General features: G+C 43.4%; 1 protein-coding gene across 1 annotated transcript; it reads right to left on the bottom strand.

Moving 5' to 3' along the window:
• Positions 1-2,504: 2,504 nt before the first annotated feature.
• ssr2 (signal sequence receptor subunit 2) lies at positions 2,505-16,324 on the bottom strand. Its single transcript, XM_062964753.1, has 6 exons — positions 16,206-16,324; positions 11,240-11,394; positions 8,397-8,495; positions 5,054-5,162; positions 4,821-4,898; positions 2,505-2,903 (listed from the first exon to the last, which is right to left on the bottom strand). Exons 2-6 carry the CDS (start codon positions 11,392-11,394, stop codon positions 2,793-2,795), a joined length of 552 nt encoding a protein of 183 aa, XP_062820823.1. The 5' UTR covers positions 16,206-16,324; the 3' UTR covers positions 2,505-2,792.

The raw sequence follows: 16,324 nt of genomic DNA, 5'->3' as shown, positions 1-16,324 counted from the left end.
GCCTTCGCCCAACCGGGCCCGTCCTCAAGGGTTTGCGAAGCCAAGGGCGATGGGACTTGCAATACCTTCGGGAGATCGGGCCCGCTTGGCCAAAGCTGCCGTAGTTTTTGTCGGTGTTGTTTCCACACACAAAGAAAAGTCCCCCCAAACGATGGGGGTTTCGTGGGGTTTCGGTGGGAGGGATGCGTACGGAAGAGAGCTATTTTGTGGGGGGCAAACTGGGGAAGATGGGACCTCAGTCTATTTATTAATTTAAAATAATAAAAAAAATGTTAACCATGGAACTTGCACCGCCCGGTTTTCCTTTTGCTGGACGAGTCTGTATTCGAGAAATAAAAAGAAACTTTCGTGTCGCCGACAGGTTTGCTTCCTAACCTCTTGTTCTAACCGCTTTGCAGCTCAAGCAAGAGATAAAAATGAAAGGTAAATTATTAATATCATTGTTATTGTTAAATTATTATTATTATTATTATTATTATTATTATTATTATTATTATTATTATTATTATAGTAGAGTCTCACTTATCCAAGCTAACCTCTTGTTCTAACTGCTTTGCAGCTCAAGCAAGAGATAAAAACGGAATGTAAATTATTAATATCATTGTTATTGTTAATAATATATATAAATTATAACTATCATTATTGTTAATAATATATATTATTATTATTACAGTAGTCTCACTTATCCAAGCTAACCTCTTGTTCTAACCACTTTGCAGCTCAAGCAAGAGATAAAAACAGAATGTACATTATTAATATCATTGTTATTGTTAATAATATATATAAATTATAACTATCATTATTGTTAATAATATATATTATTATTATTACAGTAGAGTCTCACTTATCCAAGCTAACCTCTTTGCAGCTCAATAAGAGATAAAAACAAAATTTAAATTATTCATATTATTATTGTTAATAATTTATTATTATTATTATTATTACAGTAGAGTCTCACTTATCCAAGCTAAACGGGAGGTTTGCTTCCTAACATCTTGTTCTAACCGCTTTGCAGCTCAAGCAAGAGATAAAAACAAAATTTAAATTATTCATATTATTATTGTTAATAATTTATTATTATTATTATTATTATTATTATTACAGTAGAGTCTCACTTATCCAAGCTAAACGGGAAGTTTGCTTTCTAACCTCTTGTTCTAACCGCTTTGCAGCTCAAGCAAGAGATAAAAACAGAATGTACATTATTATTATTATTAATAATAATATATAATATTATTATTATAGTAGAGTCTCACTTATCCAAGCTAAACGGGAAGTTTGCTTTCTAACCTCTTGTTCTAACCGCTTTGCAGCTCAAGCAAGAGATAAAAACAGAATGTACATTATTATTATTAATAATAATAATATATAATATTATTATTATAGTAGAGTCTCACTTATCCAAGCTAAACGGGAAGTTTGCTTTCTAACCTCTTGTTCTAACCGCTTTGCAGCTCAAGCAAGAGATAAAAACAGAATGTACATTATTATTATTATTAATAATAATATATAATATTATTATTATAGTAGAGTCTCACTTATCCAAGCTAAACGGGAAGTTTGCTTTCTAACCTCTTGTTCTAACCGCTTTGCAGCTCAAGCAAGAGATAAAAACAGAATGTACATTATTATTATTAATAATAATAATATATAATATTATTATTATAGTAGAGTCTCACTTATCCAAGCTAAACGGGAAGTTTGCTTTCTAACCTCTTGTTCTAACCGCTTTGCAGCTCAAGCAAGAGATAAAAACAGAATGTACATTATTAATATTATTGTTAATAATATATAATAATATTAATAATAATAATAATAATAATAATAATAATAATATGTACAAACAGACCGACCAACATACATACTTAAGACTTTTATATTTATACTAGCTTGGGTCCCCGGCATTGCTCGTGATATTTGAAAAAGTCATTATTAATAATATAAAATATCCATCAGTACTTCCCCTGACGTTAAGTCCAGTCGTGTCCGATTCTGGGGATTGGTGCTCATCTCCATTTCTAAGTCTAAGAGCCGGCGTTGTCCTTAGACACCTCCAAGGTCATGTAGCCACAGGCATGATGGCATGGAGCGCTGTTATCTTGCCACTGGAATGGTACCTATTGATCTACTCACATTTGCAGGTTTTCAAACTGCTAGGTTGGCAGAAGCTGGAGCTAACAGCAGGAGCTCATCCCGCTCCCCGGATTCCAACCACAGACCTTTCGGTCCGTGGTCATGTGGCCATTGGCATGTCTGCATGGAGCGCCGTTACCTTCCCGCCAGAGCAGTACCTATTGATCTACTCACATTTGCATGTTTTCGAACTGCTAAGTTGGCAGGAGCTGGAGCTAACAGCAGGAGCTCACCTTGCTCCCCGCATTCGAACCGCCGTCTTTTCGGTCAGCAGCTCAGCAGATTAACCCGCTGCGCCACCCGGGACTAAAAATGGTGGGACATTTGGAATTGGGTTAGGGAGTAGAAGAAAATTACGAAACGCACTCAAATTGTGGTTCTGTGTTTACTTTTATGTATTTTTTAAAAAAATCAACAACCCACAGCAAACGTGGGTCAAGGAAGATCTCTCGGACAGAGAATTCAAACCATTCCCGTGTTAGCGCTCTGAAGTGGGGGGCTTAATTTTCGCCCCAAAATCCATCTGGTTATTGGTGATGTTTCGATGGCCAGGGATGGAAGCCTTGCCGGTCAAAATGGCTCGATATGGACAACGACAGCTGGTCAAGCGGACCTTTGAAGGGTCGGCGGGAAACGGAGAATATTTCTTGGGGGACCGATCAGTTCTTCTTGGTTTTGGGGGTGTCGTACTTCCTTTTGCTGGAATACCAAAGCAGCAAAGGGATCCCGATGGACGGGAGGGTCATGACGCCAAAGGCTGCCCAGTCCAGCTGCAGAGAAAGAAACACCAATATTAATATTATTACCATTAATAATAATAATAATACAATTATTATTATTATTATTTTATTATGACACCGCAAACAAGATAGACATGCTGGATTTCGCATCACAAAATCGCAAGTCGAACACTTCCCAAGTGTCTACGACTGTGTGATGTATTTTTTATTATTATTATTATTATTATTATTATTATTATTATTATTATTATTATTATTTTATTATGACACAGCAAACAAGATAGACATGCTGGATTTAGCATCACAAAATCGCAAGTCGAACACTTCCCAAGTGTCTAGGACTGTGTGATGTATTATTATTATTATTATTATTATTACACAGCAAACAAGATAGATATGCTGGATTTCATGTCACAAAATCGCAAGTCGAACATTCCCAAGTGTCTAGGACTGTGTGATGTATTATTATTATTATTATTATTACACAGCAAACAAGATAGACATGTTGGATTTCGCATCACAAAATCGCAAGTCGAACACTTCCCAAGTGTCTAGGAATGTGTGATGTATTATTATTATTATTATTTTATTATTATTATCATTATTTTATTATGACACAGCAAACAAGATAGACATGCTGGATTTCGCATCACAAAATCACAAGTCGAACACTTCCCAAGTGTCTAGGACTGTGTGATGTATTTTGTATTATTATTATTATTATTATTATTATTTTATTATGACACAGCAAACAAGATAGACATGCTGGATTTCGTATCACAAAATCACAAGTCGAACACTTCCCAAGTGTCTAGGACTGTGTGATGTATTTTGTATTATTATTATTATTATTATTATTTTATTATGACACAGCAAACAAGATAGACATGCTGGATTTCGTTTCACAAAACCACAAGTCGAACACTTCCCAAGTGTCTAGGACTGTGTGATGTATTTTCGGATGCTGCTGCAGATCCCAGTTGGGTGGCCTTTTGCAGTTGGCAGATGGTGATTTTGTCAATGTCTATTGTTTCCAAATGCCGGCTGAGATCTTTTGGCACGGCACCCAGTGTGCCCATCACCACCGGGACCACCTGCACTGGTTTCTGCCAGAGTCTTTGCAGTTCAATCTTGAGGTCCTGAGAGCGGCTGAGTTTTTCCTGTTGTTTTTCGTCAATGCGACTGTCACCTGGGATGGCAACATCAATGATCCAAACCTTGTTCTTTTCCACAACTGTGATGTCTGGTGTGTTGTGTTCCAGAACTTTGTCAGTCTGGATTCGGAAGTCCCACAGTATCTTTGCGTGCTCATTTTCCAATACTTTTGCAGGTTTGTGATCCCACCAGTTCTTTGCTGCTGGGAGGTGGTACTTGAGGCATAAGTTCCAATGGATCATTTGGGCCACATAGTTGTGCCTCTGTTTGTAGTCTGTCTGTGCAATTTTCTTACAGCAGCTGAGGATATGATCCATGGTTTCGTCGGTTTTCTTGCACAGTCTGCATTTTGGGTCATCAGCTGATTTTTCGATCTTGGCCTTAATTGCCTTTGTTCTGATGGCTTATTATTATTATTATTATTAATTGCCTTTGTTCTGATGTCTTGCTCCTGGGCTGCAAGGATCAGGCCTTCTGTCTCCTTCTTCAGGGTCCCATTCGTGAGCCAGATCCAGGTCTTCTCCTTGTCAGCTTTTCCTTCAATTTTGTCAAGGAACTTTCCATGCAATGTTTTGTTGTGCCAGCTGTCAGCTCTAGTTTGTAGTGCGGTTTTCTTGTACTGGTTTTTTGTTTGCTGTGCTTATTATTATTATTATTATTATTATTATTATTATTATTATTATTATTATTAATTCAATATGTATACATTGCACCACTGCAGTTAAGAACTGTATTCATTCTGCAGGAACAAACACTCTTCCAAGTGTTGATTCCTGGCCCTGTTGTACTCACAAAGTGGGGCGAAAACCTCCGGTCAAATTCCCGCTGTGCCAGGATGCCTCCTTGTCCTGGAGCGCTGGTGAAGCCAACCTGGAAGAAACGTCAGGAGAGAATGCTGTGGAAAACTCACAGCAATTCAGTTGTTGTTGTTACAGTATATTTACGACACCCAAAGCAGAGAAGACGAGAGGGAGAGGAAGTCCTTTGCTGGCAAATAAGAATAAGAAGAGACCACCATCACTTACCACCACCTGTCCTCCTTCTTGGGCCAGGTAAGTGATGGTGGCCGAGGTGAAGTTGAAGTAGCCGGCCTTCAGGGGCCGCAGGACCACCGTGTGGGAGACGTTGCTGGCCCTGTGCAAACAGGAGTCAAGGAGAGTAAACCGCAGAGGAGAAGAGGAAGAACCTTTGGAGCGCAAGAGATAGGGCTGAGCACCTAGGGCGCCTGTTAGGACACAGGGGGCGGAGCTAGAGGAGTGGGCGTGGCTTCTTCCCAAGAGCCCGAGACAGGGCTGAGCATCTATACCTCTCCTTGTTGGGACACAGAGGGTGGAGCTAGGGAAGGGGGCGGGGCCTCCTTCCAAGAGTCTGAGCTAGGGCTGAGCATCTACATTTTTCCTGAGAGGCCTTTTAGGACTAAAGGGCGGGGCTAGGGAAGGGGCTTCTTCCCAAGAGCCCGAGACAGGGCTGAGCATCTATACCTCTCCTTGTTGGGACACAGAGGGAGGAGCTAGGGAAGGGGGCGGGGCCTCCTTCCAAGAGTCTGAGCTAGGGCTGAGCATCTACATTTTTCCTGAGAGGCCTTTTAGGACTAAAGGGCGGGGCTAGGGGTGGGGGCGGGGCCTCTTCCCAAGAGCCTCTGTATACCTCTCCTGAGGCGCTTGTTGGGACAGAGGGCGGAGCTAGGGAAGGGGGCGGGGCCTCCTTCCAAGAGACTGAGATAGGGCTGAGCATCTATATTTTTCCTGAGAGGCCTTTTAGGACTAAAGGGCGGGGCTAGGGGCGTGGCTTCTTCCCAAGAGCCCGAGACAGGGCTGAGCATCTATACCTCTCCTTGTTGGGACACAGAGGGTGGAGCTAGGGAAGGGGGCGGGGCCTCCTTCCAAGAGTCTGAGCTAGGGCTGAGCATCTACATTTTTCCTGAGAGGCCTTTTAGGACTAAAGGGCGGGGCTAGGGGTGGGGGCGGGGCCTCTTCCCAAGAGCCTCTGTATACCTCTCCTGAGGCACTTGTTGGGACAGAGGGCGGAGCTAGGGAAGGGGGCGGGGCCTCCTTCCAAGAGACTGAGATAGGGCTGAGCATCTATATTTTTCCTGAGAGGCCTTTTAGGACTAAAGGGCGGGGCTAGGGAAGGGGCTTCTTCCCAAGAGCCCGAGACAGGGCTGAGCATCTATACCTCTCCTTGTTGGGACACAGAGGGTGGAGCTAGGGAAGGGGGCGGGGCCTCCTTCCAAGAGTCTGAGCTAGGGCTGAGCATCTACATTTTTCCTGAGAGGCCTTTTAGGACTAAAGGGCGGGGCTAGGGGTGGGGGCGGGGCCTCTTACCAAGAGCCTCTGTATACCTCTCCTGAGGCGCTTGTTGGGACACAGAGGGCGGAGCTAGGGAAGGGGGCGGGGCCTCCTTCCAAGAGTCTGAGCTAGGGCTGAGCATCTACATTTTTCCTGAGAGGCCTTTTAGGACTAAAGGGCGGGGCTAGGGGCGGGGCCTCTTCCCAAGAGCCTCCCCTGAGGCGCTTGTTAGAACACAGGGGCGGGGTTTAGAGGCCCCTCCCCCTCCTCTAGCCCCGCCTCCTGTGTCCTGGAAGGTGCCGCAGGACAGGGATAGAAGCTCAGCCCTGCCTCAGAGCTCGTAACTCCGCCCATCCCAGTCCTGGCTGCCCGTTTGTGGCCCCGCCCACCTCCGCCTCCCAGCCCTGCATCTTGGACTTGGGGAGAGGCTCAACCCTGCCCTCTTGTGAAGGCCACGCCCACCCCTCTAAGCCACGCCTCCCTTTTCAGGGGGTGCCGAGGCATATTTTTGCTGTAAAGGGGCGGTGGGCCAAATAAGTTTGGGAACCACTGCCTTGGAGGGCATCTTTACACCAACTTTGGGTGGCATCTGTCAGGAAGGCTTCGTTTGTGCCTTTCCGCCGAGCAGTGGGTTAGACGAGATGGCCTTTGGGGATCCCTTCAGACAGGGGTCCCCAAACTAAGGCCCGGGGGCCGGATGCGGCCCTCCGAGGTCATTTACCTGGCCCCCGCCCTCAGTTTTATAATATAATATATTGTATATACATATAATATTGACAATATTATAATGTAATACAATATAATACTAATAATAATACCATATAATAATATTAATTATATATTCTATATTACATATAATATTACTAATAATATTACAGTATAGTGGTATAGTTCAATATAGTAATATATAATACTAATATTGTGCTATGCTAATAATATAATATATTGTATGTACATATAATTTGTAAGCCACTCTGAGTCCCCTTTGGGGTGAGAAGGGTGTGATACAAATGTAGTAAATAAATAATAAATAAATACATTTTAGAGTTAGGCTCGCCCAAAGTCTGAAATGACTTGAAGGCACACAACAACAACAACAACAACAATCCTAATTAACTTGACTAAATACATAATAATAAATAAATTTTAAACTTAGGCTCGCAGAAAGTCTGAAATGACTTGAAGGCACACAACAACAACAACAACAACAATCCTAATTAACTTGACTAAATACATAATAATAAATAAATTTTAAACTTAGGCTCGCAGAAAGTCTGAAATGACTTGAAGGCACACAACAACAACAACAACAATCCTAATTAACTTGACTAAATACATAATAATAAATAAATTTTAAACTTAGGCTCGCACAAAGTCTGAAATGACTTGAAGGCACACAACAACAACAACAACAATCCTAATTAACTTGACTAAATACATAATAATAAATAAATTTTAAACTTAGGCTCGCACAAAGTCTGAAATGACTTGAAGGCACACAACAACAACAACAACAATCCTAATTAACTTGACTAAATACATAATAATAAATAAATTTTAAACTTAGGCTCGCACAAAGTCTGAAATGACTTGAAGGCACACAACAACAACAACAATCCTAATTAACTTGACTATCTCATTGGCCAGAAGCAGGAGCACACTTCCCATTGAAATCCTGATAAATGTATGTTGGGTTAAAATTGTTTTTATTTTTAAATATTGTATTGTTCTTTCATTGTTCTTGTTGTTGTTTTTGCACTACAAATAAGACATGTGCAGTATGCATAGGAATTTGTTTGTACTTTTTTCCAAATGATAATTCGGCCCCTCCACAGTCTGAAAGATTGTGGACCGGCCCTCGGATTAAAAAGTTTGGGGACCCCTGCCTTCAGAGCTCTCGCAGAGAGAGAACGGACTGCCTTGGAGGCTTAAAGACCGCCTTCAAGGGCTTTAAATAGAAGTTGGGTGGGCATCAATCGGGGTGGGACTAGTTGGCCTTAGGGGTCCCTCACCTCTCTAGGATCCTATCATTCTATGTACAAGGGATCCTTGTCAACACGAGGAAGAGAGAAAAGGATACGGCGCGATCCGATCCCACTTCACGTTGAGCATCCCGGAGACGATGCCGAAATCCTCCGGCGGGAAGGAGTCATCCGACAGCTCCACTTCTAAGGCAGCGCTAAACGAAGACAGAAATTATTAAGGATTTCCAGGGCAGAACTGGGGCAGGACTCGAACCCAAAACTTCTCAGCAGATTAATGGATTTCAGCACCCGGAGGATAGGACAAGGGAACAAAGGCATCATACTACAACTCCCATCACTCACCAGCATGACCGGGATGGGATTTGTAGTCCAACACCACTAGGATGATGATAATATTATTTTTATTATTAATATGATATTATGATTATTATTATCAACACAACGACGTTGTATGGCACAGCAAACAAGATAGAGATGCTGGATTTCGTTTCGCAAAACCACAAGTCAAACACTTCCCAAGTGTCTAGGACTGTGTGATGTATTTTCTGATGATGTGTGCAGATCCCAGTCGGGTGGCCTTTTGCAGTTGGCAGATGGTGATTTTGTCAATGGCTATTGTTTCCAAATGCTGGCTGAGATCTTTTGGCACAGCACCCAGTGTGCCCACCACCACCGGGACCACCTGTACTGGTTTCTGCCAGAGTCTTTGAAGTTCAATCTTGAGGTCCTGAGAGCGGCTGAGTTTTTCCTGTTGTTTTACATCAATGCGACTGTCACCTGGGATGGCAACATCAATGATCCAAACCTTTTTGTTTTCCACAACTGTGATGTCTGGTGTGTTGTGTTCCAGAACTTTGTCAGTCTGGATTCGGAAGTCCCACAATATCTTTGCGTGTTCATTTTCCAATACTTTTGCAGGTTTGTGATCCCACCAGTTCTTTGCTGCTGGGAGGTGGTACTTGAGGCATAAGTACCAATGAATCATTTGGGCCACATAGTTGTGCCTCTGTTTGTAGTCTGTCTGTGCGATTTTCTTACAGCAGCTGAGGATATGATCCATGGTTTCGTTGGTTTCCTTGCACAGTCTGCATTTTGGGTCATCAGCTGATTTTTCGATCTTGGCCTGAATGGCCTTTGTCCTGATGTCTTGCTCCTGGGCTGCAAGGATCAGGCCTTCTGTCTCCTTCTTCAGGGTCCCATTCGTGAGCCATAGCCAGGTTATTATTATTATTATTATTATTATTATTATTATTATTATTATTATTATTATTATTATTAATCTTTGCGTAAACCCAGGACAAAGAATATTGTAGTGGCTTGAGCGTGGGATAATAACTCCAGAGACCTGGCTTCGAATCCTTGTTGAGCCACAGAAACATGGGGTGAGTCACACTTTCTCAGCTTCAGAGGAAAGCTGCAGTCCCCCCCACCAATGAAGGCGACTGAATTGTACTAGGTGGTTGACTGATATTATTACCGCTGTATTAACTCCTGTTTTATTGTCTTACTGTGTTATATTTTTTGTATATTTTGTATATTTTTTGTATATTGTGCTGTTGTTTTTGCAAATTATGCTGGTTGGGCCTTGCCCCATGTGAGCTGCCCCAAGTCCCTGTGAGGAGATGGTGGCGGGGTATAAATAAAGTTTTATTATTATTATTATTATTATTATTTTATGACACAGCAAACAAGATAGACATGCTGGATTTCGTATCACAAAATCCCAAGTCGAACACTTCCCAAGTGTCTAGGACTGTGTGATGCATTATTATCATTATTATTATTATTATTATTTTATTATGACACAGCAAACAAGATAGATATGCTGGATTTCATATCACAAAATCACAAGCCAAACACTTCCCAAGTGTCTAGGACTGTGTGATGTATTATTATTATTATTATTATTATTATTATTATTATTTATTGTATGACACAGCAAACAAGATAGATATGCTGGATTTCGTATCACAAAATCCCAAGTCGAACACTTCCCAAGTGTCTAGGACTGTGTGATGTATTATTATTATTATTATTATTATTATTATTATTATTATTATTATTATATTGTATGACACAGCAAACAAGATAGACATGCTGGATTTCGTATCACAAAATCCCAAATCGAACACTTCCCAAGTGTCTAGGACCGTGTGATGTATTATTATTATTATTATTATTATTATTTTATGACACAGCAAACAAGATAGCTATGCTGGATTTTGTATCACAAAATCACAAGTCGAACACTTCCCAAGTGTCTAGGACTGTGTGATGTATTTTCGGATGATGTGCGCAGATCCCAGTAGGGTGGCCTTTTGCAGTTGGCAGACTGTAATTTTGTCAATGTCTATTCCACAACTGTGATGTCTGGTGTGTTGTGTTCCAGAACTTTGTCAGTCTGGATTCGGAAGTCCCACAGTATTATTATTATTATTATTACTATTATTATTGTATGACACAGCAAACGAGATAGACATGCTGGATTTCGTATCACAAAATCACAAGTCGAACACTTCCCAGGTGTTTAGGACTGTGTGATGTATTATTATTATTATTATTATTATTATTATTATTATTATTATTATTATTTATTGTATGACACAGCAAACAAGATAGATATGCTGGATTTCGTATCACAAAATCACAAGTCGAACACTATTATTATTATTATTATTACTATTATTATTATTTATTGTATGACACAGCAAACAAGATAGATATGCTGGATTTCGTATCACAAAATCACAAGTCGAACACTTCCCAAGTGTCTAGGACTGTGTGATGTATTATTATTATTATTATTATTATTATTATTATTATTATTATTATTATTATTATTATTAAAAGGAGTGGTCTTAGAAATGGGTTGGACAGTAGTCTTAACAACATCTTTTCAGGAGGGAACGGGTCTTTTGGAACTCCCTCTAATTTTCACCTTGAGCCAACATTGTAGATATTGTACTGCAGGGTCAGATCCCGCCCTTCGACGGCGTATCGGTTGAGCAGAGATTTGGAGGCCAGGAGCCGGGCACCTTCCTCCGCGCGGACGGCAGCAAAGACGGCCCAAAGGGCAAGGAAAAGCAGCTTCATCTGGACAAGAGGAAAGAAGAACCAAATGCCAAGAGACAGAGAGAGAGAAGGACAGAATTATTTAATTTCATTTTTAAAAAACTTTTTTTACAGTTAAATTAGTGTAATAATGTGTACCTAAGGGACTTGATTGTTGGCCAGGATGAATACCATTGAATAGCCTTGCAGCTTCAAAGCCTGGCTGCTTCATACCTAGGGGACTCCATTGTTGGCCAGCTTGAATACCATTGAATAGCCTTGCAGCTTCGAAGCCTGGTTGCTTCGTACCTAGGGGACCCCATTGTTGGCCAACTTGAATACCATTGAATAGCCTTGCAGCTTCAAAGCCTGGCTGCTTCATAACTAGGGCACTCCATCGTTGGCCAACTTGAATACCATTGAATAGCCTTGCAGCTTCGAAGCCTGGCTGCTTCCTACCTAGGGGACTCCATTGTTGGCCAACTTGAATACCACTGAGTAGCCTTGCAGCTTCAAAGCCTGTCTGCTTCCTACCTAGGGGACCCCATTGTTGGCCAACTTGAATACCATTGAAAAGCCTTGCAGCTTCGAAGCCTGGCTGCTTCCTACCTAGGGGACTCCATTGTTGGCCAACTTGAATACCATTGAAAAGCCTTGCAGCTCCAAAGCCTGGCTGATTCATACCTAGGGGACTCCATTGTTGGCCAACTTGAATACCATTGAAAAGCCTTGCAGCTCCAAAGCCTGGCTGATTCATACCTAGGGGACTCCATTGTTGGCCAACTTGAATACCATTGAATAGCCTTGCAGCTCCGAAGCCTGGCTGCTTCCTACCTAGGGGACTCCATTGTTGGCCAACTTGAATACCATTGAAAAGCCTTGCAGCTCCAAAGCCTGGCTGATTCATACCTAGGGGACTCCATTGTTGGCCAACTTGAATACCATTGAAAAGCCTTGCAGCTCCAAAGCCTGGCTGATTCATACCTAGGGGACTCCATTGTTGGCCAACTTGAATACCATTGAAAAGCCTTGCAGCTCCAAAGCCTGGCTGATTCATACCTAGGGGACTCCATTGTTGGCCAACTTGAATACCATTGAATAGCCTTGCAGCTTCGAAGCCTGGCTGCTTCCTACCTAGGGGACTCCATTGTTGGCCAACTTGAATACCATTGAAAAGCCTTGCAGCTCCAAAGCCTGGCTGATTCATACCTAGGGGACTCCATTGTTGGCCAACTTGAATACCATTGAAAAGCCTTGCAGCTCCAAAGCCTGGCTGATTCATACCTAGGGGACTCCATTGTTGGCCAACTTGAATACCATTGAATAGCCTTGCAGCTTCGAAGCCTGGCTGCTTCCTACCTAGGGGACTCCATTGTTGGCCAACTTGAATACCATTGAAAAGCCTTGCAGCTCCAAAGCCTGGCTGATTCATACCTAGGGGACTCCATTGTTGGCCAACTTGAATACCATTGAAAAGCCTTGCAGCTCCAAAGCCTGGCTGATTCATACCTAGGGGACTCCATTGTTGGCCAACTTGAATACCATTGAATAGCCTTGCAGCTTCGAAGCCTGGCTGCTTCCTACCTAGGGGACTCCATTGTTGGCCAACTTGAATACCATTGAAAAGCCTTGCAGCTCCAAAGCCTGGCTGATTCCTACCTAGGGGACTCCATTGTTGGCCAACTTGAATACCATTGAAAAGCCTTGCAGCTCCAAAGCCTGGCTGATTCATACCTAGGGGACTCCATTGTTGGCCAACTTGAATACCATTGAAAAGCCTTGCAGCTCCAAAGCCTGGCTGATTCATACCTAGGGGACTCCATTGTTGGCCAACTTGAATACCATTGAATAGCCTTGCAGCTTCGAAGCCTGGCTGCTTCCTACCTAGGGGACTCCATTGTTGGCCAACTTGAATACCATTGAAAAGCCTTGCAGCTCCAAAGCCTGGCTGATTCATACCTAGGGGACTCCATTGTTGGCCAACTTGAATACCATTGAATAGCCTTGCAGCTTCGAAGCCTGGCTGATTCATACCTAGGGGACCCCATTGTTGGCCAACTTGAATACCATTGAATAGCCTTGCAGCTCCAAAGCCTGGCTGATTCATACCTAGGGGACTCCATTGTTGGCCAGCTTGAATACCATTGAATAGCCTTGCAGCTTCGAAGCCTGGTTGCTTCGTACCTAGGGGACCCCATTGTTGGCCAACTTGAATACCATTGAATAGCCTTGCAGCTTCAAAGCCTGGCTGCTTCATAACTAGGGCACTCCATCGTTGGCCAACTTGAATACCATTGAATAGCCTTGCAGCTTCGAAGCCTGGCTGCTTCCTACCTAGGGGACTCCATTGTTGGCCAACTTGAATACCACTGAGTAGCCTTGCAGCTTCAAAGCCTGTCTGCTTCCTACCTAGGGGACCCCATTGTTGGCCAACTTGAATACCATTGAAAAGCCTTGCAGCTTCGAAGCCTGGCTGCTTCCTACCTAGGGGACTCCATTGTTGGCCAACTTGAATACCATTGAAAAGCCTTGCAGCTCCAAAGCCTGGCTGATTCATACCTAGGGGACTCCATTGTTGGCCAACTTGAATACCATTGAAAAGCCTTGCAGCTCCAAAGCCTGGCTGATTCATACCTAGGGGACTCCATTGTTGGCCAACTTGAATACCATTGAATAGCCTTGCAGCTTCGAAGCCTGGCTGCTTCCTACCTAGGGGACTCCATTGTTGGCCAACTTGAATACCATTGAAAAGCCTTGCAGCTCCAAAGCCTGGCTGATTCATACCTAGGGGACTCCATTGTTGGCCAACTTGAATACCATTGAAAAGCCTTGCAGCTCCAAAGCCTGGCTGATTCATACCTAGGGGACTCCATTGTTGGCCAACTTGAATACCATTGAAAAGCCTTGCAGCTCCAAAGCCTGGCTGATTCATACCTAGGGGACTCCATTGTTGGCCAACTTGAATACCATTGAATAGCCTTGCAGCTTCGAAGCCTGGCTGCTTCCTACCTAGGGGACTCCATTGTTGGCCAACTTGAATACCATTGAAAAGCCTTGCAGCTCCAAAGCCTGGCTGATTCATACCTAGGGGACTCCATTGTTGGCCAACTTGAATACCATTGAAAAGCCTTGCAGCTCCAAAGCCTGGCTGATTCATACCTAGGGGACTCCATTGTTGGCCAACTTGAATACCATTGAATAGCCTTGCAGCTTCGAAGCCTGGCTGCTTCCTACCTAGGGGACTCCATTGTTGGCCAACTTGAATACCATTGAAAAGCCTTGCAGCTCCAAAGCCTGGCTGATTCATACCTAGGGGACTCCATTGTTGGCCAACTTGAATACCATTGAAAAGCCTTGCAGCTCCAAAGCCTGGCTGATTCATACCTAGGGGACTCCATTGTTGGCCAACTTGAATACCATTGAATAGCCTTGCAGCTTCGAAGCCTGGCTGCTTCCTACCTAGGGGACTCCATTGTTGGCCAACTTGAATACCATTGAAAAGCCTTGCAGCTCCAAAGCCTGGCTGATTCATACCTAGGGGACTCCATTGTTGGCCAACTTGAATACCATTGAAAAGCCTTGCAGCTCCAAAGCCTGGCTGATTCATACCTAGGGGACTCCATTGTTGGCCAACTTGAATACCATTGAATAGCCTTGCAGCTCCAAAGCCTGGCTGATTCATACCTAGGGGACTCCATTGTTGGCCAACTTGAATACCATTGAATAGCCTTGCAGCTTCGAAGCCTGGCTGCTTCCTACCTAGGGGACTCCATTGTTGGCCAACTTGAATACCATTGAAAAGCCTTGCAGCTCCAAAGCCTGGCTGATTCATACCTAGGGGACTCCATTGTTGGCCAACTTGAATACCATTGAATAGCCTTGCAGCTTCGAAGCCTGGCTGCTTCCTACCTAGGGGACTCCATTGTTGGCCAACTTGAATACCATTGAAAAGCCTTGCAGCTCCAAAGCCTGGCTGATTCATACCTAGGGGACTCCATTGTTGGCCAACTTGAATACCATTGAATAGCCTTGCAGCTTCGAAGCCTGGCTGCTTCCTACCTAGGGGACTCCATTGTTGGCCAACTTGAATACCATTGAAAAGCCTTGCAGCTCCAAAGCCTGGCTGATTCATACCTAGGGGACTCCATTGTTGGCCAACTTGAATACCATTGAAAAGCCTTGCAGCTCCAAAGCCTGGCTGATTCATACCTAGGGGACTCCATTGTTGGCCAACTTGAATACCATTGAAAAGCCTTGCAGCTCCAAAGCCTGGCTGATTCATACCTAGGGGACTCCATTGTTGGCCAACTTGAATACCATTGAATAGCCTTGCAGCTCCAAAGCCTGGCTGATTCATACCTAGGGGACTCCATTGTTGGCCAACTTGAATACCATTGAATAGCCTTGCAGCTCCAAAGCCTGGCTGCTTCATACCTAGGGGACTCCATTGTTGGCCAACTTGAATACCATTGAAAAGCCTTGCAGCTCCAAAGCCTGGCTGATTCATACCTAGGGGACTCCATTGTTGGCCAACTTGAATACCATTGAATAGCCTTGCAGCTCCAAAGCCTGGCTGATTCATACCTAGGGGACTCCATTGTTGGCCAACTTGAATACCATTGAATAGCCTTGCAGCTCCAAAGCCTGGCTGATTCATACCTAGGGGACTCCATTGTTGGCCAACTTGAATACCATTGAATAGCCTTGCAGCTTCGAAGCCTGGCTGCTTCATACCTAAGAGGCTCCTTTGGGGAGAGAGGGCGGTCTAGAAACAAAGTTTTACTATTATTATTAATTATTATTATTGCCTGATTCCCAAATAAAATAAACCCCAAAGCAGGACCTTTTCCTACCTTCTTCCTCTTGCTGCCAACAGAACGGAAAAGGACGTCAGCACTAAGAGCCTCACCAGAAGCCCGCCCCTTTTTTCCGGGAATGCGTCACTTCCGCTTCCTGCCGCTGAGCCTACTGG

This window comes from Anolis carolinensis, unplaced genomic scaffold, assembly GCF_035594765.1.
Source record: "Anolis carolinensis isolate JA03-04 unplaced genomic scaffold, rAnoCar3.1.pri scaffold_14, whole genome shotgun sequence".
NCBI lineage: Eukaryota > Metazoa > Chordata > Lepidosauria > Squamata > Dactyloidae > Anolis > Anolis carolinensis.
This window is presented reverse-complemented; position numbering and strand designations above follow the sequence as displayed.